Raw genomic sequence first — 13,354 nt, 5'->3', positions numbered from 1 at the left:
TCTATGTATATGCCTACAAATGAACTGAAATCAACAAGAACGTTGTATTTTGTAGTTATTCATGCTCTAAATTCCAGAAAGTTAAAACCAAAGTTAGAATATAACTTTGTTATAGTCTATGTATAAGTGTCTTAGTTCAGGCTTCTGTGGCAAAAGTAGCATAGTCTTGGTGGTTTAAACAACAAACATTGCTTGCAGTTCTAGAGGCTGACGCCCACCCCAGATCTGTTGGAGACTCTGCTTCTGGGCTTTCAGCCTGTATCCTCACGTGGCCAGCAGAGGGCACTCTAGTCTCCTCCTGCTCTTCGAAGGCCACCACTCCCATCGTGGGGGCCCCTGTCTCAGGGCCTCACCTAAACCTAATTAGCTCCCACACACAGAGAACACTGGTCAGACGGATGGTATACGTCACTCCTAAAAGTGTTTAAATGAAATGGGTTTGTAGATTTAAAAAAAAAAAATTAGTTTTTGAAGTCTATTTGAAAGAGTGACAGAAAGAGGGAGGGAATGAGGAAGTGAAGGATGAAGAGAGGGAGAGAGAGAGAGAGAGAGAAAGAGAGAGAGAGATCTTCCATTCCTTGGTTCACTCCACAGATGCCTGCAACAGTCAGGGCTAGGCCAGGCCACAGCCAGGAGCCAGGAACTCCATCCCCCGTCCCACGTGAGTGATAGGAGTCCACGTCCCAGAGTCATCACGTGCTGCCTGCCAGGCACATTAAGAGGAGGCTGAATTGGAAGCAGAGGCAGGACTCAAACCCAGGCACTGTGGGACGGGGTACAGACCTCCCCAGAGGTGGCCCAACTAGCTGAACCACAACACCTGCCCCAAGGAGGGGGTTTCCTTTTGAGTCTGTGATCAGAAAGAAGCTGGAGTCTGGCTGTGTGCCAGGATCAAATCCTAGGGACAAATCAGCCACTCTCAGGGTGACATGAACATAACCTGCAGGGCAGGTGGGCATTTAGAAATGACTGCCAAGGTTTCACTGCACCCCGAAATAATGCAGAGGCAGCAGTAGGCTCTAAGAGAGAAAGCGCTGCTCTCCTGCTTGGTGTAGAATCTTTCGTGCATTGCAGATTGAAGAGGTTCCAGGAGAGTTCACCCAGAGCGATTTGGCAGAAGACGATGTCATGCTCCTCGATACCTGGGAGCAGGTGAGGACTGGGTCTTGTTCCTAACAGAGCGGGGACTCGTGGGGGGAGCTGAGACCCTGCTCAGAGTGGGGACTCATGGGGACAGCTGAGACCCTGCTTTGAGAATGACAAACTCAGCAATAAGTGGGCCTGGAGTTTGGGCTGCACTTAGAAAGAAGCAATACGATTTGATTTTTTAATGTGGGAATAATCACACAGATGCTATTCTTGCTTTTATAGTCTTAGGGGGAAAAATCTTCTGTAAAGTTCACCTACTCCTAATTTAGTCATATAGCCTACCTAATAAAGGCATTAATGGGTACAGTGCCAAAGGGATACAGTACTTTGAAGGCTACCAAAATATTCAGAATTTTTCTTAAAATTTGACAAGAAGTCATAAGGAAGCGCTGTCCTAAGGAATAAATTGGCTCAGCTTAGGTTTGAAATTACACTGTAAGTATATTACTGTTCTACATATCTTAATTTTGGAAAAAAAAATTGGCAACTTGATATACCACAGCTGCTAGCCTTTTTAAGCCTCTGTGTAAACTCATAATAGTGAAAGGGAAAAATAAATATGTTAGTAACTAAATTAAATAGGAGATTGTGAGATGCTCCTCTGAATTGGGCCTAATCTTAGAGTGGACACAGAGCCTGCTACTTTGAGGTCTAATTGCTAAGCCATTCAGGTGCATTGTACCTGGGCTTCATTATCTGCTGTGACCCACATATGAAGAGGGGATCCAGGCACACATTCTCCCCATGTGAATGCATTGTTCATTGCCAGGTGTGGGATTTTTTTTTTTTTTTTTTTTGACAGGCAGAGTGGACAGTGAGAGAGAGAGAGACAGAGAGAAAGGTCTTCCTTTGCCGTTGGTTCACCCTCCAATGGCTGCTGTGGCCGGCGCACTGCGGCCGGCGCACCGCGCTGATCTGATGGCAGGAGCCAGGTGCTTCTCCTGATCTCCCATGGGGTGCAGGGCCCAAGGACTTGAGCCATCCTCCACTGCACTCCCTGGGCCATAGCAGAGAGCTGGCCTGGAAGAGGGACAACCGGGACAGAATCCGGCGCTCCGACCAGGACTAGAACCCAGTGTGCCGGCGCCGCAAGGCGGAGGATTAGCCTGTTGAGCCGCGGCGCCGGTTGCCAGGTGTGGGATTTTCAACCACATGCGAATAAAGCACCGCTGTGCACTTAACAATGATATTTCCTTACTCAGATGTATTGAGTCTTATTTGTAACCAACTCTGCTGTTTCTGGAGTGATGAGCAGTTTCGAATATTCCCTTTGCTACATTCCATGTTTTAATGTGATGCTTTTCACTTGTATTACTGTTCCATCATGGTGAGTTCTGTGCCTGGCACCCAAAGGTTCCAGAACTTTCACCACAAATTAGAATACAACCACAGCTTAATTTGACCAATTTTTTTTTCCAACAAGTGATTTAAATGTAAGGCAATTGAGGAGGATTTTTTTAGCATGAAAGTACCCAACCCATGCACCCATACATTTGACAAAGGGAAGTATGCATTCATTTTATATAAATATATATATATATTTACAGGCAGAGTTAGACAATGAGAGAGAGAGAGAGAGAGAGAGAGAGAGAGGCAGAGAGAAAGGTCTTCCTTCCATTGGTTCACCCCCCAAATGGCTGCTACGGCCGGTGCGCTGTGCCAATCCGAAGCCAGGAGCCCAAGCACTTGGGCCATCCTCCACTGCCTTCCCGAGCCACAGCAGAGAGCTAGACTGGAAGAGGAGCAACCGGGACAGAACTGGCTCCACAACCGGGACTAGAACCCAGAGTGCCGGCACCGCAGGTGGAGGATTAGCCTAGTGAGCCGTGGCACCGGCCTCATTTTATATTTTTTTAATTAAAACTTTTTAAACCTCAATATTTAAATACTAAGAACTGTAACACTTTCACCAAAGTGTCACAGGGCACAATACCATATGAGACGGCAGAGCCCTAATGGCAGTCTTGGGTGTCCCCGCAGAAGCTCTGTGTCTGGGTGTGGTCCCTCCAGCCCAGACTCAGGAAGTGGGGCGATGCTGTCTTTCCCACCCCAGGGAGCAGAGCAGGTGCACAGAAATAGCAGCCTGTTGTTTTTGTGAAAGACATTATCTTTGTATAAGACATTTAACAAAAATGCAAGTCAACATAAATAAAATATGGAGACCAAGCCGCTGGCTGTTCCTTTGGGTGTGTCCTGATGAGGGTGACCTTGGGGAAGTGACTGAACTTCTCGGGTCCCTCGGGTCCCTCTCTACCTCCCTGGCCTCTGGGGTTGTTGTGAAGAGTAGATGCGCCACGAGTGTGAAGGACTTCCTCTGGTGGCCAGCACTGAGCCAACACTCCCCAAATGCTACATTATTGCAACTGATTCATTTTCAGATATTCATCTGGATTGGCAATGATGCCAATGAAGTGGAGAAAACTGAATCTGTGAAGTCAGGTGAGCCACCTCCCACCAACCGTGATGGCAGTGCCCTGGCGCAGCTGTAACTGAGTGCCCGCGGCTCTTTCACACCACATCTTCCAAAATTGTGTGCCAAAACCGAGAGGTAGCCTAGAACAATGGAATTTTTAAAACATGAAGAACCTCAGAATGTATATAAGAATAATGCTTTGTTACCTAACTTACAATATAATTATTTCCATGTATTCCAAAATGTTTCAATTCACTTAAATTTTTATTTTGTTAGAGTAGTAAACCTTTCATAACTTTGATAAGTTTTTTTAACTTCCTTTTTTGAGTAATACTGTTCTTTCTGGCATAATTTTCTTTTTATTGAAAAGTACAATAATAATTATGCCATAAAACATGGAATTCTTTGAAGAATTAATGAGACAGACTCTCTTGGTGTTTTGCATGCAGGTGAGAGATATCAATAAGAAATTGTTCATTTCTGGCTACTTGGAAACAAAAAAATTCAATTTATGGGAAGAATAATCCTATAGTTTAGTCGAGCCCAAACTAATTGATTCTGTGTCTTTGCAACTCTTTCTAGCCAAAAAGTACCTTGAGACAGACCCTTCTGGACGAGACAAGGGGACACCGATCGTCATCATCAAGCAGGGCCATGAGCCCCCCACCTTCACAGGCTGGTTCCTGGGCTGGGATGCCAGCAGGTGGTAAACATTTTTGTAAACAAACATTGGCAGGCAGCTGTGTCACAGCTATTTTGGAAAAGAAGAAAAGGCTTTTTGTTTAGTTAGCTTTAGAAAATTTACCTCGGCTAGATGGCTGCTATTTTACATATCTTATATTATCATTTCAAATTGGAATTTTCTTATGCTATAAAGTTAAAATAAGCCAAAGGAAGCTTCTGTTATGGACCAATATTAGCTTTTCTGGAAACTGATTTGAAACTTTTTATATGGTACTTTTAAAAGTAAGAGGTTGTGAATGGTCCTGGGGGATTTTCCAAGTAGAAAATTTTATACTCAGCAGTTGTTAGCCCCTGTGTTCTTTAATAGGCTGGAGGAGAAAGCCACAGTGCCTTAGGGGAGGGCAGCCCATTTTCCATGTATCGTGTTTGAAAGAATTGTATATTTGCAGTAAGGTTTATGTTAAGATGCAACTTTGATGCCATTAACTCCTAAATGTCATTTTCTAAGAAGAATTTGTTATTTTTTGTTTTTTTGAGACTTTTAAAGCATAACTTTTATGACAAACTAAATTGTGTTAATATCCACCTGGATATATATATACATGACAGTACATGTTTAATACAACAAAAGATACACACAGAAAAACTTTGCAAATACTGGCTTTCATCATTAAAATGCATTCTTTTTGAAAGGTTCTGCATGGTGATATTTTATTCACATTTGGTGTGAATTAATTGCACCATTAAGGTTAAGTACTTTTATGCATAAATAGAAATGAATCAAGTATTTCTTAATTCACTCTCATTAAGTCATCAAAATTAAGCAGCTTTCGCATGGTTAGGAATTTATGAAGGATTTTGAAAATCATATAGGACAGATGAGTCACAGATCTCCAGGAAACAGGAGTTGGGCAGAATCCATATCCTAAGTGTAATGGAAGTCAACTTTGGTGGTGGGCACATGGGGCCCATGTGGTTGAGGAAGGAAACCTACACTTTTTTTTTTTTTTTTTAGATTTATTTATTTGAGTGGCAGAGTTACAGACAGAGAGAGGGAGAGACATAGAGAAAGGTCTTCCATCTGCTGGTTCATTCCCCAGATAGTCACAACGGCCAGAGCTGGGCCAACCTGAAGCCAGAAGCCAGGAACTTCTTCTGGGCCTCCCATGCAGGTGTGGGGGCCCAAGCACCTGGGGTCTCTTCCATTGCTTTCCCAGGCCATAGCAGAGAGCTGGATCTGAAGAGGAGCAGCCAGGATACAAACTGGCACCCCTATGGGATGCCAGCACTGCAGGCAGAGGATTAGCCTACAGAGCTGGCCAGCCCCAGAAAGCTACACTTCTATGCCAAGAGGAAACAGAAAAGGAATGTGATCTGGACAGGTGTGACTTTCTCTCTGGGGAAATGAAGGGCATGTGTCTACTGCCCAACAGTGAAGGGTCTGAGGCTTGTACGAGTGGTCAGGAAGCAGGGAGAAACTGCACTTGTAGGCACTGCTCATTCAGTAAATATTTATTGGGCATCTACTAGGTGACAGGCACTGTTCTCATCACTTTGGAGTAATATGAATTAAAGGACAGAATCTCAGCTTTTATGGAGTTTATATTCCAGGGAAGACACCAGTGAAATCCAAGTCAATAAAAGATATCTCATAAAATACCTTAGAAGACAAGTTCTACGGAGGAGAAAAGATAGGGAAGGAGGAGAGGGAATGGCAGGTGACACGAGGGAGGGAGCGCAGTGTTCATGGGATGGTCAAGGGAAGTGTTGTGTAGGTGACATTTAAACAGAACCAACAGAGGCTGGGACTGAACCTCATGGTCACACAGCTGGTATTGAGGAAGAAAACTGACACAGTCTATTTCTGAAACGGTGAGCATTTAGAGAATGAAAGGAATCTGATCCCGGATGGCTGAATGGATTGGGGGGGGGGGGGGCGGGCCTCGCCTCTGCCGCAGAGAAGGGCCAGGCCGACAAAGGTAGGCCTGCTTTTCCAGGGGATGCATGGAGGGAGAGCGTCAGTGAAGAAGCGACAGTGGGCATCTGACACAGCAGTTTACAGAGCACTTGGGATACCCACACCCCATGTCGTGGTGCCTGGTTCAAGCCCAGCGCTGCCCCCGTTCCAGCGTCCTGCTAATGCACACCCTGGGAGGCAGGAGATGATGGCTCGGGGACTCAGGTCTCTGTCACCAATGCGGGAGACTTGTATTGAGTTCCAGGCTCCTAGCTTCAGCCTGGCCCAGTTATTGTCATTCTGGGCGTTTGGGGAAAGAACCAGCAGACTCTCTGTCCGTTTCTGTCTCCCTGCCTTTCAAATACAAACATAAAAATTAAAAACAAACAGAAAGTGACAGGACGCTGTCATGTAGCTTGGGGACTTAGAAAGCCAGCGTAGAGAGGGGAACACAGCTCACAGAAACGCCTGCCCAGGTCCCAGGCCAGGGATGGGTGCAGACTGCGCTCACTGGGAAAAGGGAAGCAGGGAAGCTGAGAAACTCTGTCACGCAGAGCAGAAGCCCCAACTACAGAACTCCACAGCCCTTTCTGCTCTTAGCTCCAGTCCAGAAAACTGGGATCTGAGCAACTGCTTTGCTCGAAAAAAGAGGAACCTATATTGCCCACCCCTTCCCAAAGCCTGCAAACCCAAGTTGCTACAGCACAGCCACCCCCCACCCACTCCCTCCAGGAACCGCTGCAGTGTAGACAACTGTGGCACTGTTAGACTGTGGGTGTTGACTACAGTTGAAGCAATCACACAGAAGCTACTCTTCTGGGCTCATAGAGAAACAAAGCCAAAGCAGCTACCTAGCAGACAACAGTGCAAACAAAGTCCTACTGATGCTGACACTCTGTTGTTAAAAGTGTATATTTTGGGGAAGAGGTTGCAGTGGTGGTCTGGACACCTCTTGGGACCCCCATATCCCTTACTGGAGTGCCTGGTTCCAAACCCAGCTTCTCTGCTTATGATACAACTTCCCGCTGGTGTGCACCCTGGGAGGAAGCAGGTGATGGTTCACGTAGTTGAGTTCCTGCCACCACGGGGAGACCTGGATTGAAGCCCAGGCTTCTGGTTTTGTCCCTGGTCCAGCCCAGCCACTGCAGGCATTTACAGTCAACCAGTGGACGGCAGTTCTGTTTTTCTGTCTATCTCTGCTTCTCAATTAAATATATACACACAATAAGACCTATTCTTCCTAGCCTACATGGATGCCACTAATTTAGGAGGCAATTTCAGTATTTTAATGCAATGAGCTCTGTTACCCCAGGAGAAGAGTTCATGTTCTGAAAGCCTGGAGACACAGCACTGTCTGCAGACTGGACATGGTGGGAATGGGCTGGTTCCTGTGCAGGTCAATTAATTAGCATAATGTATGGCCCTGTGCTGAGGCAGAGGAAGGCCCCCGGGAGCCAAGTGCAACACGCGTTCCCACCCCTTCTGTGATACAGACAGGCAGTGAGTGGGGACCACCGTCTTGTGGAAATGCAGATTTCATCCGTTGAGTTCTGGGGCTTTCTTGTTTCTCAGCTTCAGACTCTACCAGCTTTCCTTGGCTCTTCTTTCCTAGGGACTTAGTCCTTCCCCAAGCAACTTGATCATCCCCACCCTGCCTGCTCACCAAACCTGTTTGATTAATAGCTCATGACTCACTCATTCCAGCTTAATAGATTTCCACTTCTAACACATACATATGCAAGGTAGCTGGCACAATATGCCTTCCACTCCTAACACACATACATGCAAGGTAGCTGGCACGACATGTCTCCACTCCTAACACACATGTGTGCAAGGCAGCTGGCACATGTCTCCCTCCTAACACACATACATGCAAGGCAGCTGGCACAACATGGCTCCACTCCTAACACACATACATACAAGGTAGCTGGCACGACATGTCTCCACTCCTAACACACATACGTGCAAGGTAGCTGGCACATGTCTTCACAGAACACATACGTGCAAGGTAGCTGCCACATGTCTTCACTCCTAACACACATACATACAAGGTAGCTGGCACGACATGTCTCCACTTGAGTTGCTTACATCCCATTGCTGGCTTCTTCCACCTGAAGGCACCTGCTACAGAGCAGGTCACTGTGTCCATTTGGCCAAGAGCAGACTGATCTTGCCTGGCCTCTCGCTGCTCACCTGGGGCTTTGTGAGGTCCATCCATGGACCCTGGAGCCTTATGCTCCTTCCTCTGGCCCCAAAGCCTCCTTCCTAAAACCTTCTTCCTGCCCCCTGACTCAAGGTTGACATTCCCTGCTGTCTAATCCAAGCAAAACATTTCAATTGGCAGTTTTAGTGTCTCCTACAAATCTGAGAAAAAGAACAAGTGCCCTTCTGAGAATAAGAATGCCGTGTCTCTGGAGCTGTGGGATCTGTAACTTCATTCCTCACCCTGTGAACTGGAGAGCTCGGTTCTCGCCCGCGGCAGCACAGACAAGACAGCACTAGTCAGGCAGGCTGCAAGCAGAATGTGGGCTTGGTGTTGGTTAGGGTGTCTGGGTAACTCTCTGGTGCTCCGGGCCCAGAAGAATGAGGTATAGAGTGGCTGCTTCACAAAGAAAGCACAGGGGATTCTGGGCTCTGGTTTCTTGTCCCTGGCTGCAGTTCCCCTTAGGGTACAGCTGGACACTGTTACGAAAGCATTTTCATGGGTGCAAATAAATGCATTAGGGGCAGGAAGGGGAAGTGGCTGCTGTGGTCCTGCTCTCCTGCGACTGGCACAGGAGGTCCCCTGACTTGCACGCAGCTAACCCAGTCATCCCTCTGGACGTGTCCCTTAGACACTGCCCCAGGTCCACAGGCCCTTCTCTCTCTTAGGGGATCTGCCAGCTACAATGAGATGGATATGTGGCTGGTTCTCTTTAGCTACTGTGAGTTATTAAGGACAGAGGCTACATCTTGTTTTAGAATTTCCAGCAGCTGCTATCATCACCCAGCAAGAGACTTTTGGAGGAAATAAAGTTCTTTCAAACACAGAAGTGGTTTCAGGCCAGTGTTCTGTAGCGGTTTGTGGCACGGGCAGGGTGTAAAGTCAGTTCTGCTTTTCCCCATCTGGATGGCTTCGGGCAAGACTGTCCAGGACACTAACACAAACAGGCCCTGGGACACCCGTTGCCCAGAGCTGCTGGGAAGTCAATGAAAAAGAAGCATACGAAGCATTTATCAGCCTCATCCCCGCTGCAGGGCCCCAGCCCCAAGTTCATCCCAGCACAGCGCATAACCATAAACTGATCCTGCTTACCAACAAGTTTAATCGTCAGAGTAGGGATAGCGGTCAGCTGTTGACAAACCCAGCTGTGCTGCCAGGGCAGCGGTGTGGCCTCGGCCCTCACTGCCTCTGGTGGCAGGCTTTCTGGATTTCTTCCGCCAGCCCCAGGCAGTGCAGGATTCTCTTCTTTTCAGCAGCCAGCTCCTTCCCAGAGACCCGGCCCAGGAGTTTCTGGACAAATATGCTCTGATCTTTCAGGAAAATGTCCTTATTGGCTCCTACATTAGGCAGGTTCTCCAGGGACCCCGATTTGAAATGGAAGCTTAAATATCTGTTCCGTTTTAAACCAGGCCCTTTCTCTTCGATCCAGGACAGCGGGCTGCAAGGACAAAGGCATCATAGTGTGAGAGGTTAGGTGGGGGCGCGGGGGGCGGGGGTGGTGGTTTGCAGGCACCCAGCCTCCTGGTAACAGGGCTTCAGTTTGCAAACATCTGCCCAGAGCGGCAGCTCAACGCAGTGGTTGAGATGTTATCCCCGTCTCTAGTCTGTACCAGCTTCCCCAAGGCCAGGGCTGATGGTGTTTCCAATTTTCCTGCCAGACAGTCCTGTGTTTACATTTGCTATCAGGCAGGGAAGATCACTCAATGACTGCTGTAAACACTCGTGTGTGATTCAGATTTTACTCTGAGTCTTATGGGTTCCTCTAGGGGCTCCAGATGTGGACAACGGGCAGCTCACGAGCCACCTCAGACTGCATACAACTGTTGTTCACACGCAATGCACACATTTTTATCAGGAATATTTCTTAGTTTTTTCATTAGGTCCTCAAAGAAGTCCATGAGCCCAATCACACGCTAGAAAATACCCTCTGTTGGTTAACAAACTACTTCCATTTCCACTCCAGACTTTCCCTGCTGGCTCATGTCAGCACCATAAAAATCTAAAATTCAAATTGAATAGACTCCGCAATCTCTCCCTTCTCTGGATGAATCATTTCTCTATGGTAGCAGGTAAAAGCTGTGATATAAATTTATAGAAAACAGAGAAATCTCCTCTTCACAGATCTTAAAATAAATAGCTTCACTCAGTATTCTGACCTGCTCTTTAAAATATATTCTAAAAATTCCACACCATTGATTTAAGGACTTCTCAAGCAAAAAAAAAAAAAAAAAAAAAAAAAAAAATCCATAAGTTCTACTAAAATCACAGTATCTTTAACACAGTATTTTCAGATATTTCTCTATATGTAAGTGGCTGCCTACCCCTACCCACACCCGCACCCGCACCCACACCCACACTCCTGTGGTTCTGCTCCAATTCACTATGTTGTTGGAAGGTAGGAATAACAACTGTGCCATCAGACAATGGGTGGTGGCTCCTAATGTGCAGTGACAAGCTCTGGGAAGATGTCTGCTTTGAGCTGGAGCAGGATTGCACTGAGATAAGCTTTGGAAGAAGGAGACAAGAAACCTATAAGCCCCAAAGCTTTCTCCTGTGGCACAGTCAGAAGCTGGAGCTGCATTCCCAGGAGGAGATGGCCTCCTGGGACACTCCTGCCACTGGAGTGTGCTACATCATGCAGCCCACAAACCAGGCAGGGGCCAACCTGCTTTAAAGAACTGCTGCCCAGCAAGATCTCTAGTCTGGAAGGTCATTGAAATGACTCATGTTCCTAACGCTCACCCCAAAATCGAAAATCACACGTGGATCAGACATAGAATCTTAAAAATAGCAGTTAGATTAGTAAATTAACTAATCAATCTGTCAATAAATCTGGTTGTGTTTCAAATTTTTAACAATGAATTATTATCATAAACTCTAGCAAAAAGGTGGTCTAACTCCATGTAAAAAAATTAATTCAGTGGCCAGCGCTATGGCATCGTAGGTCAGGCCTCCATGGGTAGCGCCAGCATCCCATATGGGCACTGGGTCTTGTCCTGGCCGCTCCTCTTCTGATCCAGCTCTCTGGGAAAGCAGTAGAAGCTGGCCCAAGTGCTTGGGCCACTGCACTCATGTGGGAGACGCAGAAGAAGCTCCTGGCTCCAGGCATCAGACCAGCTCAGCTCCCCCTGGAGTCACTCCAGTGCACTCGGGAAAGACTCCTAAGCTCCCTTGTCCTCAGGTTTCTTGCCACTTACCATTTACTCTCAGTCTCCAGGTGCACAGTCATCTTCATGTACTGGTCTTCCCTCCGCTCCTCCAACGTGGCAGACACAAGAGAAAGCTCCCCAAAGAGGGACACCAGCCAGGTCAGGCGAGAGATGCCGCTGAATGCAGGAAAGCCAAACCGCTCTTCTTCCAGAGGGCCAGCTGTGGGAATCACAAAGGCGTGGGTACTGGGAGGGAGGCACTGCCAGATGCCAGAGGAGCCAGTGACGAAGTGGGAGTGAAAAGACATGGCCGAGTGATCAGGACAGACACCTTGCCTTATGCACTGGGAGTGCAAGGTGATGACTGACACTCACAGAAACTTAGATGGCCAGCTTGAAAGTCTTTCATAGAGGTACCTCCCTTTTTCCTTTTTTTAAAATTAAATTTAGCTTTGCAAAGTAAGACATGCTACCAGAAATAGCAGTCAATCCAACCAAAGGGAAAAAGAAACAGGTTTCAGGTTTCTAATACATGCATGTACACATGTGTATATATGTTGACATAAACATGTACAACTTCCTGTAGAAAAATAATCCCCAACTGGTCGAGATTTCAGGATGGAAAATTCTGCCTACTACACTGGGGCAGAACCATGAATATGCTTGGGATTTCTAACACATTTTGGACTCAAGGCCCACCAAGCAATTAAAACTCACTTGAAAAAAATACATTTTGTTATTCACAGAAGCATGGGAAAATTAGGTCAGCTCAGTCAGAGAATGATTGGCAGAAACGAATCCAAGCTGACATCCTAGACAGCTAGGAAAGAACGCAGCTGGCCTTCTGACCTCACCTATGACCTTTGATCCCGCCCAAAACTGACCTGTGAAGAGAAGTGACCCCCTCAGCAGCTCTTTCCCCACCACTTCATTTTTCAGGAATGCAAATTCCTCCATCAAGAGTTCGATATGCTCCTCATGCAAGACTTTTCCTGCCATAACAAAACAGAATCAAAACGGCAGTCACCATCAATGCTGTAAGGTTGGGTTGTATCTCCCAGAGTCTGGGCCTATTTCTTTTTATGCTTGGTGATTTGGATATTTGAAAACACAGCCATCTCTCTGTCTTGAACTGAATTTGTAGAATGCAAACTGTGGCCAATAACAAGGATTAGAAACTTGGATGCCTGCCAAACTGTTTCTAGAGATAGGTCTTCTCTGGGCTTGTGAGTGTAATTTCATGTTTTAAACAGATTTGTGCTCTATCTCACACACCTGTAGTCTCTAACGCCTGCTCACCTCTTCTGCAACACTGCACTTTCTTGGGCTGAAACAAGCCATTGCGCTCATCCTTGTCTTTAGACATCCACACCCTGGAACCCAAAGCACACTGAAGATCAATTCAGCAGTCTAAGTCAGGTGAGACACCGGCCAGACCTTCAGATCCCTGACAACCCGGAATTCGGGATGCATGGTCTACCTTTGCATTTCCATCCTGATGAAGAAGCCGGGAGTTCAGAGTTTCCTCCCAGCCACTGCACACTGTGCTTGGGAGGTGGACAGGCTATCTCGGGTTAACACAACAGATTTTTTATCCACATCAATGGGGCTCCTCTTGGCTGTGTGCTTTTCCGGGGTGTTGTAAGCTCTTCAGTGGTTTCTGAAGTATTCACAGGGTCAACCTGGTCTATACGCCAAATCAGGATCTCTGTGAGGAGAGGAGCCCTGGGCTTCTTATTCTGCCCTCCTGATGTCCTTGCTCCCAAATCATCTGTAACTTTTGCCACCAAAGATGATAT

At 46.8% G+C, this 13,354-nt stretch overlaps 1 protein-coding gene across 5 annotated transcripts in view; it reads right to left on the bottom strand.

Moving 5' to 3' along the window:
• BLVRA (biliverdin reductase A) overlaps positions 1-13,354 on the bottom strand; it is an 84,544-nt gene that overhangs the window by 30,068 nt on the left and 41,122 nt on the right. For 2 of the 5 annotated variants that reach the window (XM_051852923.2, XM_008261676.4), the window contains 3 exons: positions 12,440-12,547; positions 11,604-11,775; positions 9,489-9,844 (listed from right to left, as the gene is read on the bottom strand). The exons of the other annotated variants lie outside the window; for them this stretch is intronic. In XM_051852923.2, coding sequence (XP_051708883.1) covers positions 9,586-9,844; positions 11,604-11,775; positions 12,440-12,547 — 539 coding nt within the window. In that variant the 3' untranslated portion in view covers positions 9,489-9,585. Of the gene's footprint in view, positions 1-9,488; positions 9,845-11,603; positions 11,776-12,439; positions 12,548-13,354 lie in introns of those variants that run through there. 5 annotated transcript variants of the gene reach the window in all.

Source organism: Oryctolagus cuniculus, chromosome 16, assembly GCF_964237555.1.
Source record: "Oryctolagus cuniculus chromosome 16, mOryCun1.1, whole genome shotgun sequence".
NCBI lineage: Eukaryota > Metazoa > Chordata > Mammalia > Lagomorpha > Leporidae > Oryctolagus > Oryctolagus cuniculus.
The sequence above is the reverse complement of the archived record's forward strand: the minus strand, read 5'-3'. Positions and strand labels throughout refer to the sequence as shown.